The sequence below is a fragment of the Crocuta crocuta genome, unplaced genomic scaffold (assembly GCF_008692635.1).
Source record: "Crocuta crocuta isolate KB4526 unplaced genomic scaffold, BGI_CrCroc_1.0 scaffold79, whole genome shotgun sequence".
Taxonomy (NCBI): domain Eukaryota; kingdom Metazoa; phylum Chordata; class Mammalia; order Carnivora; family Hyaenidae; genus Crocuta; species Crocuta crocuta.
Genome location: NW_027533329.1, coordinates 1,943,627 through 1,960,563, shown reverse-complemented (window position 1 = coordinate 1,960,563; position 16,937 = coordinate 1,943,627). Strand labels below are relative to the sequence as shown.

Here is a 16,937-nt window from a genome sequence, read left to right as displayed (position 1 = left end):
TGGCTTTGCATATATATATATATATATATTATACTACATTGCTATGGGCAGAATTTTGTTTCATCAGAATTCATATGTTGAAGTCCCAACCCTCAATACTTAATGTGATATATTTGGAGATAGAGCCTTGAAAGAGGTAATTACAATAAAATGAGGTCATATTGGTAGGCTCCAATCCAATATGACCAGTGTCCTTATAAGAACAGGATATTAAAACACAGACAACAGAGAATGAAGACTGATGATGTGAGGGCACAGTGAGAAGGTGGCCATCTGCAAACCATGAAGACAGACCTCCAAAGAAAGCAAATGTGCTGACTCCTTAATTTTGAACTTGTAGCCTCCAGAACTGTGAGAAAATAAATCCCTGCTGTTTAAGCCACACGATTTATGGTATTTTGATATGGTGGACCTAGCAAACGAATATGTACAGTAGTGTAACAAAAATTAATTAATTACCTATTAGATTCAAAGTACTTTGTTTGTTGCTAAAGGATATATTTATTGAAAATATATATTGATATTCTCAACCTGGTGGGCTCACCTCTATCCTGTGAGATAGATAAGATATTACCACCTACTATAAAAGAGAGGAAACTGAAGCGTGGAGACATCATAGAAAATTAGTTACACAACTGGTAGAGCAACAGCTTCAGTGTTGAATTATAATTTTAACTGCCAAACATAAATGACAAAAATGACACAAAATAAAATATAACCTCCAATACATGTGATATTTAAACAGTTAATGGATAGCATGCATTTTACTTTATCAAATAGAATCATTTTGTGATTTAAGCATTACAGAAACAGAGTTTTCAAACATTTTAGGGTAAAAGATATAAAAAGTGATTAAATCTATTCTATGTAAGAGGTCTTTTATAACCTGGCAACGTGATGTATTGGCCTTTGGCTATAAAGTCATGTTTGTTTTAGCACAATTAACCTAGGTTTCACTTTTCAAGATGTGTTTACAATACAAAAATCTAATTTAAAGGAAATGACCTCACCATTTCATATTTCTGGAACTAGTTGTTTCATGAATCCCAACCTGTGTGTGAAGCCATTGGTATGTGTATTCCTTACTCCTTTCTAGTTTTTCATTCGCAGTGGCATCCTTGTAGATAAATTCTTCTTCCTTACCTGGGAAAAATATGGAAATTTTATTTGTTATTTAAAGAGCTCAGTTTTGGCCAAGTAGTGCAGTCTAGGCAAAAAAGTTTATCAAAAGAAAAAAAAAAAAGACTAATTCATGGGAGCTAAATTATCTGTAAGAAAAATGTCAGTCACTTAAGTAATTTTCCTGCTTGAGTTTCAAACCCATCTATCTTAAAAAAATAAAGAAAATGTTTCATTGTAGCCAATATTTTATAGGACTTGTTTTTTAGTTTTCACATTAAAAATCCAAAGATTATCTTTAGTAGAGAGTAGAATTCTAGTATTAAAAGTATACCTGTCCACTATGATATCTTTTGGCTTATTTTAAAGTCCAATTGTTCTTATACTAACCTTATATGTATGTAGAATTCATAAATTATATTGAGGGTATTTGAAATAGAGTTGTAATTTTGTATAAAACTAAGTGTGGTTTGTGTAAGCTAATTCAATATTTTAAACTAGGAATATAATAACATAAGGTTTAGAGAACCTGTGCTTATGCCATAGTAGCTATTTCAAAAAAGGAAGTGGGAAGCATAACAATGTAAATGGATATAGGAATATACAAGATGAGAAACTATACAAGGTAAGAATACAGGGAAACAAAGAGAAGAGTAAAGGAAAAGAAAAAAGAAAATTAAAAATCCAACCCTTACAGTCAAATGTAAAATTAATACATGGTGTGTTTGTTTGTTTGTTTGTTTTTTAATCTGTAGATGTTATTACTTCATCAATGCCAATGCATTTCCAAATTATACCAAACAGCTGGTGTATTGGAGCCTTCCTCCATGGACTTGATCTTTTTCTGAGCCATTACCATATTTTGGGACTTGATAGCATTGTAGTTTGATTGACAGTACACCAGAGGAAGATACCTCTTGAAAACTAATTTATGGTAATCAAACTAACAAGAATGCTATCATTTAAAACCTAATATTTGAAATGTTATTTATTAATTCTTTCCCCGCAAATCTCAAGTTGTTTGGAAAACAAAGGAAGCATTATGCAAGGCTAACTACAAATGCTTGGTGCATGTGGCACATCATACATACATTTATCATTCTATATGTTGAGGATGAAGTACCTATCATGTCTTTTTTTTCCTTAAAAGTTGCTGCTGAAATTAGTGAAATGACTCATTTTCAATTCAGAAAGATATGGTAGCCAGTTCTCAGGAAAGCTAAAAACCAAGGTATTTATTTTTCTAAACTACGTTACTTAATAAAGTTAACTTGCTGCTGCTTCTCGTGTCACCTTCTGTCTCTAAACAACCCCATCTCTCGCATCCTGAGCTTAAGCCAACCCCTCCATATTTGCTATATCGGAGGAGCAATTGCTTGCCATGCAAGGGCTGACCATTGAATCCATGAGGAGACACCATTCTGGTAACTGGCCATAAAGGTATATAGAAACTTGTATAGAAACTATAAGGGAGACTCAAGCAAAGGGAACCTTTGACATTGCCACTTCCAGTTACTGTATACCATTAAGTTTTTTCTCCAGCAGAGTCCCAGCCTCTTTATCTGTCTTTCTTGGTTAACCAGACCGGATGTTGGACTCATAAGTGCGGTGATAGAAAATAGTGAGGACTCAATGACCACTGATAATCAACTGAGCCCATAGCTAGAACATTATCTACTCTTGATATGTAAAGAATCATTGTGTAACAATTGTACTTTTATTTTTAAATTTTTATTTACTATTTTTACAACAGTAAAATAAAAAATAAAAATAAAAAAATCTGTGTCTTTCTGTTTTTTTTTTTTTTAAATAATGACATATACTTGCAATAGTCACTTTTTAAAGTACTCATTTTGGAAAGTTTTCCTCAGCTCTACAATAACACTCCATAAACCTAAGTGGTTTTACATCAGCGCTCAGCCAAGGTTCTAAACAATAGTCCCTGAGTAAAGATGAGAGATTTCACTGTAAGGGTCCAGTTCATATTAACCATTTTAACCCTAAGGCATAGATTGGTAGATTGGCCTGTGCTCAGTTTAAGAGACAGAACAAGCATGTTGGTGAAGTTGGCTGGATGTACTTGAAGATAACTGCAATTCACATATTGAAGAAATTGATTCTGTTTTGCTTAAACTATTTCAGGATTACTCCTGTCACTGAGAAGAAGAAAAGACAATTAACTCTTTTAAACTTGCAGAGGAAGTTCTGTTTTTAGCATCTTGCATAGGAAGAGTAATGGTGATATGGATAACTTAATGGATGCTTGTCATTAGTCAGGCAGCTCAGTAAAACCTTTTTGTTGTAGAAGAGGCACCATTCTGCCTACAGAAACTGAAACCTTTTACCTCCTGTCCTTTCCTACTTCTTTGGGTCTTGCTTCATTAATTTAAAGTCTTATTTCCTTTGGATTTTGTTTCATTACACTCTCCTTGTTTTTTCTCTGACTTTTTATCTAAACAGTTTCCTTCAAGGACTCCTCTTCCCTTGCCATCCCTTCCAATCTCAGGATTCTTCTCAGGTTTGATCCTGGCCCCATTTTTTTCTTAGGCTATAATTTTCCTGTATGAGGATATTCATCCAAGTTTTTCGCTCACTTTCATCATCTCCTTTTGAAACATGTAACCATCCGAAGCTTTGACACAGACATCCCTCAGATAATTTAAACTGAGTATGTAAGAAAGCTGAACTCATGTATTATCCCACCTTTTCCAAATTTCCAAAATTGGATCACCATTGTCAATGTATGTCAGAGACCAGAGTTGTACTGAACCAGCATTCTTCCTCACTCTACAATCACATATTTTACCTCCTAAATTCTTTTCAATCTGTCAGATTTCCTGAATTCCTGTTGCCACTATTTTATATCAGGTTACCATCATTTCTTCTGAATTACTTTAATAGCCCTCTCACTGGTCTTTTTCTTTGTTTGTTTGTTTGATCTTCCTCCCATATACCTATCTCCGTACTGTAAAAGGCCTTGTTAAAACATAAATCCAATTTTGCTGTTTCATAGGTTAAACTCCTGGTTCTCCATTGCCTTTGGATTAAGTTCATTTTTTTTTTTTTTTGCATGGAATACAATCCATGCATATACGTTTAGACACATGTTAGATTTTTGCCTCAATCACTCAAATATATTGTAATTACTCAGAATGGTTTCTTTTGCCTATAGGTCTATGCTTCAGATTACCCACTTTGCCAATGGTGTTTTTGTTTCATGTCTTTAGGTCTCAGTTTAGAAAGTATATTCTTTGGGGCTTTAAGTCCTTGATCTGCCAAAACTGCATTCCCTATTCAAATTAACTTGGAGATGTCCTCCAAAGATTCCTATAAAGATTCCATTAGCATTTATTATGTTCTATTTTCCTTTCCTATTCATGTGTCTGTTTTGCTTACTATATATAAGCTCTTTAAGGGGTACATAGCAGGATGGTGCTCAATAAATATCTGAGAAATGAAGGAATAGTTGTCAATTGAGTAATGTTGTGTTAAGTGGCCTGAGAAATGTAGAGTTGGGATTTAGATTTTTAGCATGTAGATAAACCTTGTGCATTGTGGAGGATAACATATTCCCATACATAATTAACTTAATCATTGCAATAGAAACCTCAGCCCTGAAAGTCATAATTAGTTTGGGATTAAAACTGCCAATGAAAGATGGCAAATTAAACAAACAAACAAACAAACAAAAACTACCCCATCATATAAGACTACTTTATAAAATGTCCATAGTATATGCAATCCTAGAGAAACACAGTTTAGCTTAGAAAGATCACCAAAAGAAATGAAGTCTCTTTTGAAATTAATGGAAATATTATTCTTTTCTTCATGAAAAAAATGTGTTCATTAAACCCATATGCTTCAAATAAATGTTTTCTAAATTTTCAGTATATCATAATATTCTATACAGAGAGAGGTTAAGATTCAATTATTATTTGGGACAAGAAAAAGCTAATTATTTATATTTTAAGTAATATGGCAACTTTCCCATGACTATTTTCTTTTCCCTTGATGGCCTTTCTTAGTAATATAATAAAAAATTTTCTTGGTTTCACGGATAGGGATGAGTTCATCTCTTTACCAAAAGCTGTTGGAGGACATAGTTGCATGATGAGCAAAAGGCTATATGCATTGGAAATATTTTTGGTAATTTTGATAAATGGCTGATTCTATGTATCTCATGTTGGAAACACTAAAAATATGTTTCCATTATAAAGTATAAGTGGTCTGTACATGTTTATTAAAAGAAGTTATTGCATCATACCTCACAAATAAAGCACAAATAAAATTGGAGTTTGGCATAAATGTTACACTGACAGCATTTTAAATCAATTAACATCTGTATAAATACTTGTTGATAGGCTGTTTATGGCTTCTTCCTTAACCAATCCAATCTGTTGTTGGAAAGTTGACGGCATTGGCATGAAACCAGTAACTCTAAGAGCTGTTTGTGTGTGACAAGCAACATTCCTATTCTTTTGAGATATATTTAAATAAATATGTAATTGATCACTAGGAAAATTATTGCATGAATAAAGAAAAGGATTGTTGTTGCAAAACTTTAAAAACAGAAATTTTGGGAATAGAGCCAAAGCTGTATGTAAGGGTCAAAGGCTAACAGCGGCACTAATCACTCCTTTACATATTTCACTATATTTTATGGCAGGGAGGCTTAAAAAAAAGTACTAGAATGAAAAATATTTGCTAGTTTCTGACATTTACACTAATTCTCAAAATTTGTCTCTTTGGGGTTTGGGTGATACATAAAGTATATGAATAAATGATCTTTATGAAAGCAAAGGAAAGTTAGTTACTAAATTATCTTTTAAAATATATAGATTTTGCAGATGCTATTTTCAACATTATAGAAGTGTTACATTTAAGTGAATCCCTCTGAAATAACATAAAGATTCACAAAGTGGATGTAGTTATTCTTATTAACCAATTATAATAGGTCTTCTGTATTCAACTACTATATATTTCTACCAGAAAGGATACGTTTTGCCATTTGTATGTTCAGTGGAATTTAATCTCCTCATGAATACTTTTATAGTGGTGTACCAAATATTACAAAAAGAGTAGTCCTTCAGCTTCTTCTGCGAGACCAATATAAAGTTATACAGTCATATGTATAGCCACATTAATGTATTATATGTCTCCATATTGTTAACTAGGGTGGAGGCTAGGGTAAGTCAAGTGGGGCAAATGAAATACTTCAGGAACAAAAGTTAAGGGGGTAACAAAAATCTCAGGAATCAAGGTTAATAATATTTTAACGTAATATTTTAAATAAAAATTAATGCAAAAATCTATGGTAAACAAAAAAGCTTTAAATGACAGGATCAGTAACAGTGCTATGCCAACCCATATTGGAACCTAGGGTAAAAGGAAAATTCAGTACTCATCCTTCACTGTCATGGTTTTAGCAGATTTACCCATTTCTAAGTAATATTAAGTGTTAACAGGATAATGTTTTTAGAAGTACCTGGTAGCCACTGTCTAAGATTGCTTTCTGTGTTTCCTATAAATCTGGCACACCACTTAATTTTTCATTAGAAGAGGTTCTGGAATTGTGACATATGAGAAACTGATTATAGAACAAATTAATTCAGTCTATATTGGAGAGGCTACACCAGAGTCATCTATCTGCTAGCATCTATCTTGCATGTTATAAGTTGGCTTTTTCACCTACTAATTGTGTAATGTTGGGCAAATTATCTACCTTCTCTCTGCCTCAGTTTTTTCCTCTATATAACGCTATCTCAGTTGCCACGGGCCAAGATTTAGCTATGCAGGAGGTGACACTATCTGTAGGAGTCTCCAAATCCAGGCCAAGACTAAAGTTCCGGGGGTCACTGGAAAGATTCCAGGATTAACCACAAAACTAGAAAGAACAATTTTCTGGGGGAGTCCAGGAGTCCTCCTTACCAGAATTCTAAACCTGTAACAGGTATTTTTTAAATGTATTTTATTTCATAATATATGAGGATTTTAGTGTGTCTTTAATTAAAAAAAAAAAGTTAATTTCCAAAAGATAACAAGGGTAAACAGTCCTAATTGATTTCAAGTTATTTCAAATAATTTTTAGCAATTGCTCAGTAATAACCATGAAGGAGTTTCCATTGACATGATTCTCTCCTGTTTCACTCTCTCAATTTAATTACTGTTGGAAAATATTCCCTTATCCAATCTAGACTCCCTCAGGGAGTGTTAATATACTAGGTCATCCAAACTAGGGCCCACCCAATGGACTAACGGAGAGGCCGGTGATATAAGTAGGCTGGCTCTCAAAATATCATGGTCATAGGGCCACATAAATATTACTTCCACCTGTTTTTTGTTTGTTTGTTTGTATAGTTGGACTTCAGGTTCTTGCTGTATATAAAAGCTTCTACTTTGGTAAAGAGACATCTCTAATTCTACTCATTTATGTACATATCTTAATTGAGGGTCAAGTATATGATTAATTTCCTTTACTATTTTTACTTCAAAAGAAGCCAATAGTAGTAGTAGTGTATTGATATGCTGATGATAGATACACTAATTGATGGACCCAATTAAACATTTTTATATCATTATAATCATTGTTTTTTATAGGTGCAAAACAGAAACACTCATAGCACATATGTTAATACACTCATAATGCATTTCTCATTAACTATTAGTTTTCTGCATGTGATGATTTTTCTACTTGTCAAAAAGAATATGGATACGCTTCCGTTACAGATCTAACATCAAATAAAATATTGAATTATATTAAAATATTGCATTATAAAAAGCAATAGTAAATATAAGTAAAAATAATTTTCTTTCACAGTTTGAATGACAAATATATTAGAGACAAATAAACCTGGTCCCAAACATACTGTTTTCCGTAAGTTATATTTTAAACAAGTATCTTCATACACTTAAGATTTAAAAGTTTTCTAAGTGTATGCCTTATTAATGCAAAATTTTTTCTTTCATTATATTTTGTTTAGAAAGATTTTTATTTCAGGTAGCAGAAGTTCATTTGTAAATGAATAAGGGCCTCCATTCATTGATTTCACTTAACTGAAAAGTAGGTCAGAATCACCTGGGTGGCTCAGTCTGTTAAGTGTCCCACTGTAGCTCAGGCCATGATCTCGAGGTGAGTTCAAGCCCAGCAACGGGCTCTGTGCTGACAGCTTAAAGCCTGCAGCCTGCTTCAGGTCCTGTGTCTCCCTCTCTCTCTGCCCCTCCCCTGCTTGTTCTCTGTCTCTCAAAACTAAATATTTTTTAAAAAATGATTAAGGGGTGCCTGGGTGGCTCAGTCGGTTAAGCGTCGGACTTTGGCTTAGATCATGATCTCACGGTTAGTGGGTTAGAGCCCCGCATTGGGCTCTGTGCTGACAGCTCAGAGCCTGGAGCCTGTCTTCGGATTCTGTGTCTCCCTCGCTCTCTGACCCTCTCCTGCTCTTGCTCTCTCTCTAAAAAATAAATAAAATATTAAAAATAATAATAATTAAAAAAAGAAAAGATAGGTAAAAATATTATTAATCTACTTACATTCTAGTGAGGAAAAAAGTCAAGATTGGCATTACAACTCTTCCCTACAAAATTAAGTTTTGGCTTTAAGCTACTTATATAAATACTGATATGTGGAAGCTCTTTTTTAAAGGAGAAGTTGGAGTGGGATTTGAAGCTGGAAGAGACTTAAATTGATCAAGTCACTTTGTGTATCATAGACATATTTTGTCATTCATCAGCATTAGGAAGGAAAGCAAAATATGGAACACTTCATGAATTTGCATTTCATCCTTGTGCAGGGCCTAGCTAATTTTCTCTATATCATTCCAATTTTAGTANAAAACTCTTTTTTGTCATTTTTATTTTCTTGGGATATATACAATTTACAAAAAATATGGCTTATACCAGATGTTTATAGTTTCAAGATTTATAATTAATTACAAACACATAAATATTATATAAATTATATTTTATATACATTATGCATAAATTATTTAAAATTATTTTATAAATAAAAATATAAATACATATTCCATGTGACCTCTGATCATTAAAAAAACAGAACACTGCTTACATATGAGTTTTCCTCAAAAGTCTCTTCTCTTATGAATAACCATTATGCTAAAGTTTATAACGTTGACTTTCTTGATTTCCTTTAAAATTCTTACTACCTATGTATTAAGCATTATAGTATAGCTTTGCTTGCTACAGTTCAGTAAGTATCTTTTGTGTTTGTTGGCTCAATATTGTTTATGAGATTCATCTATGTTGCTGTGAACAGGTGCACTTCATTATTTTTCAGTGCCATATTGTTTTCCAAAGTATGGATGTATTAGAGTTTATCCATTCCATTGTTGGTGGACACATGGGCTATTTCTGGTTTGGGGTTATTAAGAAAAACACTGCTCTGACTATCCTTGTATAAGCTCCTATGGAGCAAGCATCTAAAAATGTATTTAAAAGATTGTATGAAATAGATATCTTCAAGTCCACCATATGTAATATTTTGTCCAATTGATTGTACTAAATTATACTTCAATCAACAAAATATAAGTCCTATTGGTTATGTGTTTTCCAAATCTTGGTTTGTTAGGATTTTTTTTAATTTTTAAATATTTTAATTTTTTTACAAATAGTTTATTGTCAAGTTGGTTTCCATATAACACCCAGTGCTCATCCCCACAAGTGCCCTCCTCCATGCCCAATTCCCCCCTTCTCCTCCCACCACCCCCATCTGCCCTCAGTTTGTTCTCAGCATTCAAGAGTTTCTCATGGTTTGCTTCTCTCCGCGCACCCCCCCACTATTTCCCCACGTCTCCCCTGCGANCTGCATGTTGCTGTCCAGTTCTCCCAACACTATCTGTTAAAGAGGCACTCTTTTTTCCATTGGGTATTCTTTCCTGCTTTGTCAAAGATTAGTTGGCTGTATACTTTTGGGTCCAATTCTGAGTTCTCAATTCTATTCCATTGGTGTATGTGTCTGTTTTTGTGCCAAGAGCATACTGTTTTGATGATGACAGCTTTGTAGTAGAGGCTAAAGTCTGGGACGATGATACCTCCTGCTTTGGTTTTCTTCTTCAATATTACTTTGGCTGTTCGGGGTCTTTTGTGATTCCATAGAAATTTTAGGATAATTTGTTCTAGTTTTGAGAAGAATGCTGGTGCAATTTTGATTGGAATTGCATTGAATGTGTAGATTGCTTTGGATAGTAATGACATTTTAACTATATTTATTCTTCCAATCCATGAGCATGGAATGTTTTTCATTTCTTTGTGTCTTCTTCAATTTCCTTCATAGGTTATTTCCTTCATAACTGATTCTTGGATCAGTTCTAGTAGGCTTCTGGTGGAGTCTGTCAGGTTTTTATGTAGAGTATCATGTCGTCTGAGAAAAGTGAAAGTTTGACTTCTTTGCCAATTCTGATTGTTAGGCTTTTTTTTAACTTTGCAGATTAAATTTGTATTTATTTGCTACAAAATGAGATTAAACACCTTCTTATATGTTCATAAGTTTTTAGATTTCTTTGTGAAGAATATGTTAAGGCTTCTTATTTATTTTTTTCTAATAGGCTATTGGTATTTTAATGACTTTTAGGAATTATTTATTCTGGATATGGGACCTTTATTGATTATATGTGTGGCAAATACCTTCTCCATCTCTGTGGGCTGTTGTTTCACTCCTATTTTGACATTTTGGTTTCATAGAGATTCTTAACTTTAATGTAAATATATCAAGATGACCAGTACTTTTGCATATTGTTAAAGAAATAATTCCATATCCAATGTTATATTCTTCCACATTGTCTTCTGTAAGTTTTATAATTTTGCTTCATATATTTAGATCTTTAATATGGACATAATAAATGTTTTAGTATAGATAACTGTTTAAAATTTATTGAAAAGTCTACCTATTTTCCACTGATTTAGAATGCGATTTCTCTTATAATTTCAATTAAGCATAGATACAGGGGTCTCTATCGCTTGCCATTTTCTGTACTCTACCCTACCCTACCCTATCCTAGAATTACTACAATGTCATCTTTTCTCATCTCATCCCATCCATATCATATGATATCATACCGCACCACAATATATTCACTCTCATTTGTGTAAGCTCCATAATAAGAGTGTATTAATAATAAGTTATGGTGTTTGGCAGGCTCTCTCAATTTAATTATCTTTGTTGAATGTGTTTTGGCTATTTGAGGATTTGGCCTTTCCATATATTTTTAGATTCTGCTTGTCAGTGTCCATAAATACCTCTTGGGATTTAATTGAGATTGCATATTATCCACTGTTAATTTTGGGAGAATTTAAATCTTTGAAATTTAGTCTTTCAATTCATATATTATTTATAGTTTTTCTTTAACATTTCCTGATAGAGTTTTACAGTTTCCCTGATAAAGTCTTGTACCTTTTTTGGGAGACACAGTCTTTGGCACATGATTTAAAAAATACTATCACAGTTGGAAATTTTTTTCCATCCTGGTTGTTTGCCTACCATGTTAGGCAAACATCAGAGACAAGTTCAGTCTGGGTATTATATTTTCCTAGGAACTGTCCACTTTCTCCAAATTTTCAAGTGTACTGCCATATGGTTGTTCACAATATTCCCTTACTACAGTTTTAGTTTGGATCATTTGTCATCCTGCCCCATTTTAATTCTTGATACTAGTTGTTTGTGCTTTTTCTTTCATTTTCATAATGAGACTTGGCAGGAGTTAATCAAATTTCTTTCAAAAAAATGTATCTTTTTTGATGAATTGTTTTAGTTTTAAAAATTTTATTAAGGATTGCTTTTATACTGCAATACATAGATTTTTTGTTATTTTTTAATATTTATGATTTTTGACTCATGAATTTTTCAGATGTTTCTTAATTTTCAAGAAAATAAAGACTATCTGCTTATCTTATTATGGTTCATTTATAGTTTATTATATTTTATTCAGAAAGCACACTGCACGTGATTTCAATCCTTAAGAAATTTTTGAGACCTGAAATCAGGCCAGTGTAAGTTAGTTTTGTCAATGTCCTGTATGTGTACGAGGGTAATGTGCATTCTCCAGTCATTGAGTGTATTATACATGTCTTTTAAGCAAATGTTATTAAATTGGTTTGTCAAACCATGTTCTTACTGATTTTTTGAGTGCTTGTACTATAAATTACTGAGAAACATATAAAATTCTCCCAATATAGTTTAGAATTTTTGACTTCTCTTTGGTACTTCTTTAATCTTTGTCACATATTATTTAAAAATTAATTAATAACATTCATTTTTAAGTTAATTTTTAGGCTTAAAACACAATTTGAAGGGAGAGATATTTTTGTATATACTTCCTTCCCCTACATATTCAAAGCTTCCCCCATTATCAACACACTTCCACTCCCCACCACAGTGGTACATTTGTTACAATCTACACTGAGACATCATAATCATCCAAAGGCCATATTTTACCTTTGATGCTATAAACTTTCTATAGATTTGGACAAATGTATAATGACATGTATCCACATAATGGTATCATGCAGAGTAGTTTTTCACTGTTCTAGAAATCCTCTGTGCTCTGCTGCTTTACTCCTTCTCCTCAATCACAGCCCTAACAATACAGATTTTTTTACTATCCCCATAGTTTTGCCTTCTCCAGAATGTCACATACTTGGAATCATACAGTATATAGTCTTTTAGGTTGGTGTCTTTCACTTAGTAATATGAATTTAATGTTCTTCCATGTCTTTTCATGGCTTGGTAGCTCATCTGCTTTCATTGTTAAATGACATACCATTGCTATACAGTTTATCCATTTATCTACTGAAGGACGTCTTGGTTGCTTTCAAATTTTGGCAATTATCAATGAAGCTGCCTGAAACATTTTTGTGAAGATTTTTGTGTGGACATAAGTTTTCAACTCATTTGGATAAATACCAAAGGTGATATTGCTGGATCCTCTAGTAAGAATATTTTTAGTTTTATAAGAAATTTCCAAACGGTCTTCCAAAGTGGCCGAAACATTTTGCACTCCTATCAGGAATAAATGAGAACTCTGTTGCTCCATATCCTTGTCAGAATTTGGTGGTATCATAATTTTGTCTATTCCAATAGGTGTGTAGTGGTATCTTGTTGTTGTAATTTGCATCTCCTTAAAGACATAGGATGTGTTAAATATTTTCATATGTTTATTTGCCATCTGTATATCATCTTTGGTTAAGTGTTTGTTAAGGTCATTAGTCCATTTTTTAAAAATAAGGTTGTTTGTTTTCTTCTTATTGAGATTTAAGAGTTCTTTGTATATTTTGGATAGTAGTCATTTCTTAGATAAATGTTTTGCAAAATTTTCCTCCTAGTCAGTGGCTTGTCTTCTCATTCTCTTGACATTGTCTTCAGCAGAAAACAAGTTTTAATTTTATTGAAGTCAAAATTATCAAATTATTTCTTGTATGAATTGCACCACTGGTGTTGTAACTAAAAAGTCATAGCTATGACCAAAGTCATCTAGATCCATATTTTCTTCTATGTTATCTTCTAGGAGTCTTAAGAGTTTTGCACTTTACATTTAGTTCTGTGATCTATTTTGAGTTAATATTTTTGAGTGGTATAAGGTCTATGTCTAGATTCTTTTAAATGTGGATGTCATCTTGTTCTAGCACCATTTGTTGCAAAGACACTCTTTTAATATTGTGTTGGCTATACTGAGTCTTTTACTTCCTCATATACATTTTAGAATCAGTTTGTTAATATCCACAAAACAACTTTCTAGGATTTCACTGAGTCTACAGATCAAATTAGGAGGAACTGAAACCTGCCAATATTGAGGTTTTCTATGCGTGCACATTGAATATTTGGCAATTTATTGAGGTCTTTAATTTATTTCATTAAAGTTTTATAGCTTTTCTCATAGATCTTATATATCTTTTCTTACGTTTATACCTAAGTATTTAATTTGGAGGGGCAATGTAGATGGTATCGTGTTTTTAACTTCAAATTTCACTTGTCATTTGCTAGTACATAGGAAAGTGGTTTACTCTTGTATATTAACCTTACATCTTGAAACTTTCCTATAATTGCTTATTGGTTCCAGAAGTTTTCTTATTGATTCTTTTAAATTTTCTATATAGATGATCATGTAGCTGCAAACAAAAACATTTCACTTTTTTCTTCCCACTCTGTATACCTTTTATTTCCTTTCCTTGTTTATTACATCAGTTAGCACTTCCAGTACAAGTTTGAAAAGAAGTAGAGGCAACATCCTTGTCTTGTACCTGATCTTAGTGGGAAAGCTTTGAATTTCTCACCATTAAGTGTGATGTTAGCTGTAGGTTTGTTTGTAGAAATTTTTTATCAATTTGAAGAAGTTTCCCTCTATTCCTAGTTTACTGAATTTTATCAGGAATGGGTGGGCTTTGTGAAAAAAAAATTTTTGCTTCTGTAGGTATCATGTGATTTTTCTTCTTTAGCCTGTTGATGTGCTGAACACATTGATTTTTGAATGTTTAACTGGCTTTGCATACATGGGAGAAATCCCAGTATAATTTGTATAATTCTCTGTATAAATTGTTGGATTTGATTTGCTAATATTTTGTTGACAATTTTCTAAATCATGTTTGTGAAAGATATTGGTCTGTATTTTTCTTGTAAAGTATTTTTATGTGTTTGTTATTAGGGTAATTCTGGCCTTAAAGAATNTCACGCTGTCTCTCTCTCTCTCCTAGAAATAAATAAAAATATTTAAAAAAAAAAAAGAATGAATTATCCCTTCTGCTTCTATCCTTTGAAAGAAATTATAGGAAATTGTATAATTTCTTCCTTAAATGTTTGATAGAATTCACCAGGAACCCCTCTGGGCCTGGTACTTTCCATTTTGGAAGGTGATTAATTTTTTATTTAATTTATTTAATAGATACAGGCTTATTCAGCTTGTACATTAATTCTTATGCAAGTTTTGGCAAATTGTGTTCCAAAGAATTGATCCATTTCATCTAGGTTATTATTTATGGGCATAGAGCTATTCACAGCATACTTTTATTTTTCTTCTACTGTCCATGGAATCAGTAGTGATGTCCCCTCTATCATTTCTGATATTAGTAATTTGTGTCCTCTCTCTTTTTTTTTTTTTTTAGTTAGCTTGGCCTAGAGGCTTATTAATCCTGTTGATCTTTTCAAAGAGCCAGCTTTTGGTTTCATCGATATTGTCTATTGATTTCCTGTTTACAATTTTATTGATTTTTTTCTCTAATTCTTCTTCTTCTATTTTTTTTTTTTTTTTGCTGCTGCTTCCTTTTAATTTGCTCTACTTTTCCAAGTTTCCTAAGGTAGATTTTTAGAAAATTGATTTTAGATCTTTTATAAATATTTGTTTATTTATTTTGAGAAAGAGAGGGGGAGAGGAAGAGGGAAAATCTTAAGTGGGCTCCTTACTGTCATTCCAGAACGAGGCTTAATCTCACGAACCATGAGATTATGACCTGAGACAAAATCAAGAGTTGGATGCATAACCAACTGAGCCACCCAGGTGCCCCTATTCTTTTCTAATATATGCACTTTGCCATAAATTTCCTTCTAAGCACTTCTTTTGCTGCATCCCACATATTTTATAATAAGTGGTGTCTTCATTTCACTTCCATTGGATTCAAAAGTTACATTAAGTTCAAAATATTTTCAAATTTCTCTTAGTTTAGTAATGCTTTTATTTCTGCAAAAATTAGTTAAAGGATTCATAAAATAAAAGGATGTAAAATAAGACACTATATACCTAAAACATGGGTGGGGAAAGGAGTAAAAAATGGGTCTTAACTTAAGCAATTATCAACTTAATATAGACTGCTATATGCAGATGTTATATGCAAACCTAATGGTAACTACAAATCAAAAACCAGTAATAGATGTGCAAAGAATGAAGAGAGATGAATCTAAGTATATCACTAAAGAAAGCCAACAAAACATGAAAAAGAGCAAGAGAAGAAAGGATCAGAGAAAATCTATAGAAACAATCACAAAAAGTAACAAATGGCAATGGATACATATCTATCAATAATGACTTTGAATACAAATGGACTAAATGTTCCAATCAAAAGACATAGGGTAACAGATTACAGGGGAAAAAAAAGGGATCCATCTATACGGTGCCCACAAGAGACTCATTCAGACTGAAAGACACCTGCAGATTCAAAGTGAGGGGATGGAGAAACATTTATCAGGCAAATCGATGCCAAAATAAAGCCAGGGTAACAATACTTACAGACAAAATAAACTTTAAACAAAGAATGGAACAAGGGACAAAGAAGGACACTATATAATAATAAAGGGAACAATTTAACAAGACGGCATAATAACTGTAAATATTTATGTACCCACCATGAAAGCACCCAGATAGATAAAATAGTTAATAACAAACATAAAAGAAATAATTGATAGTAATACACTAATACCAGTGGACTCAAATACATACAACTTACATACAACAATGGACAGATTATTCAAACAGAAAATTAACAAGGAAACTGTGGCTCTGAATGACACACTGGACCAGATGGACTTAACATATGTATTCAGAACATTCCATTCTAAAACAGCAGAATAGACATTCTTTTCAAGTGCACAAGGAACATTCTCCAGAACAGATCACATATTAGGCCTCAAAACAAGTCTTGACAAATCAAAAAAAAAATTGAAGTCATATCCTGTATCTTTCCTGACCATAATGATATGAAATTAGAACTCAATCACAATGAAAATCTGGAAAAGGCAAAAATACATGATTTAAATAACATGCCTCTAGACAATTAACAGGTCAACTAATGAATCAAAGAAGAAATCCCAAATTACATGAAAACAA

The 16,937-nt window shown here is 32.5% G+C and overlaps 1 protein-coding gene and 1 pseudogene across 4 annotated transcripts in view; both read right to left on the bottom strand.

Annotated features, from left to right (window-relative positions):
- Positions 1 to 16,937, bottom strand: part of LRRIQ1 (leucine rich repeats and IQ motif containing 1) — a 203,870-nt gene that overhangs the window by 33,410 nt on the left and 153,523 nt on the right. For all 4 annotated transcript variants that reach the window (XM_077748144.1, XM_077748145.1, XM_077748146.1 and 1 more), the window contains exon 23: positions 1,011 to 1,143. In XM_077748144.1, coding sequence (XP_077604270.1) covers positions 1,011 to 1,143 — 133 coding nt within the window. The remainder of the gene's footprint in view (positions 1 to 1,010; positions 1,144 to 16,937) is intronic.
- On the bottom strand, positions 8,862 to 8,962 carry LOC144218303 (U6 spliceosomal RNA; annotated as a pseudogene).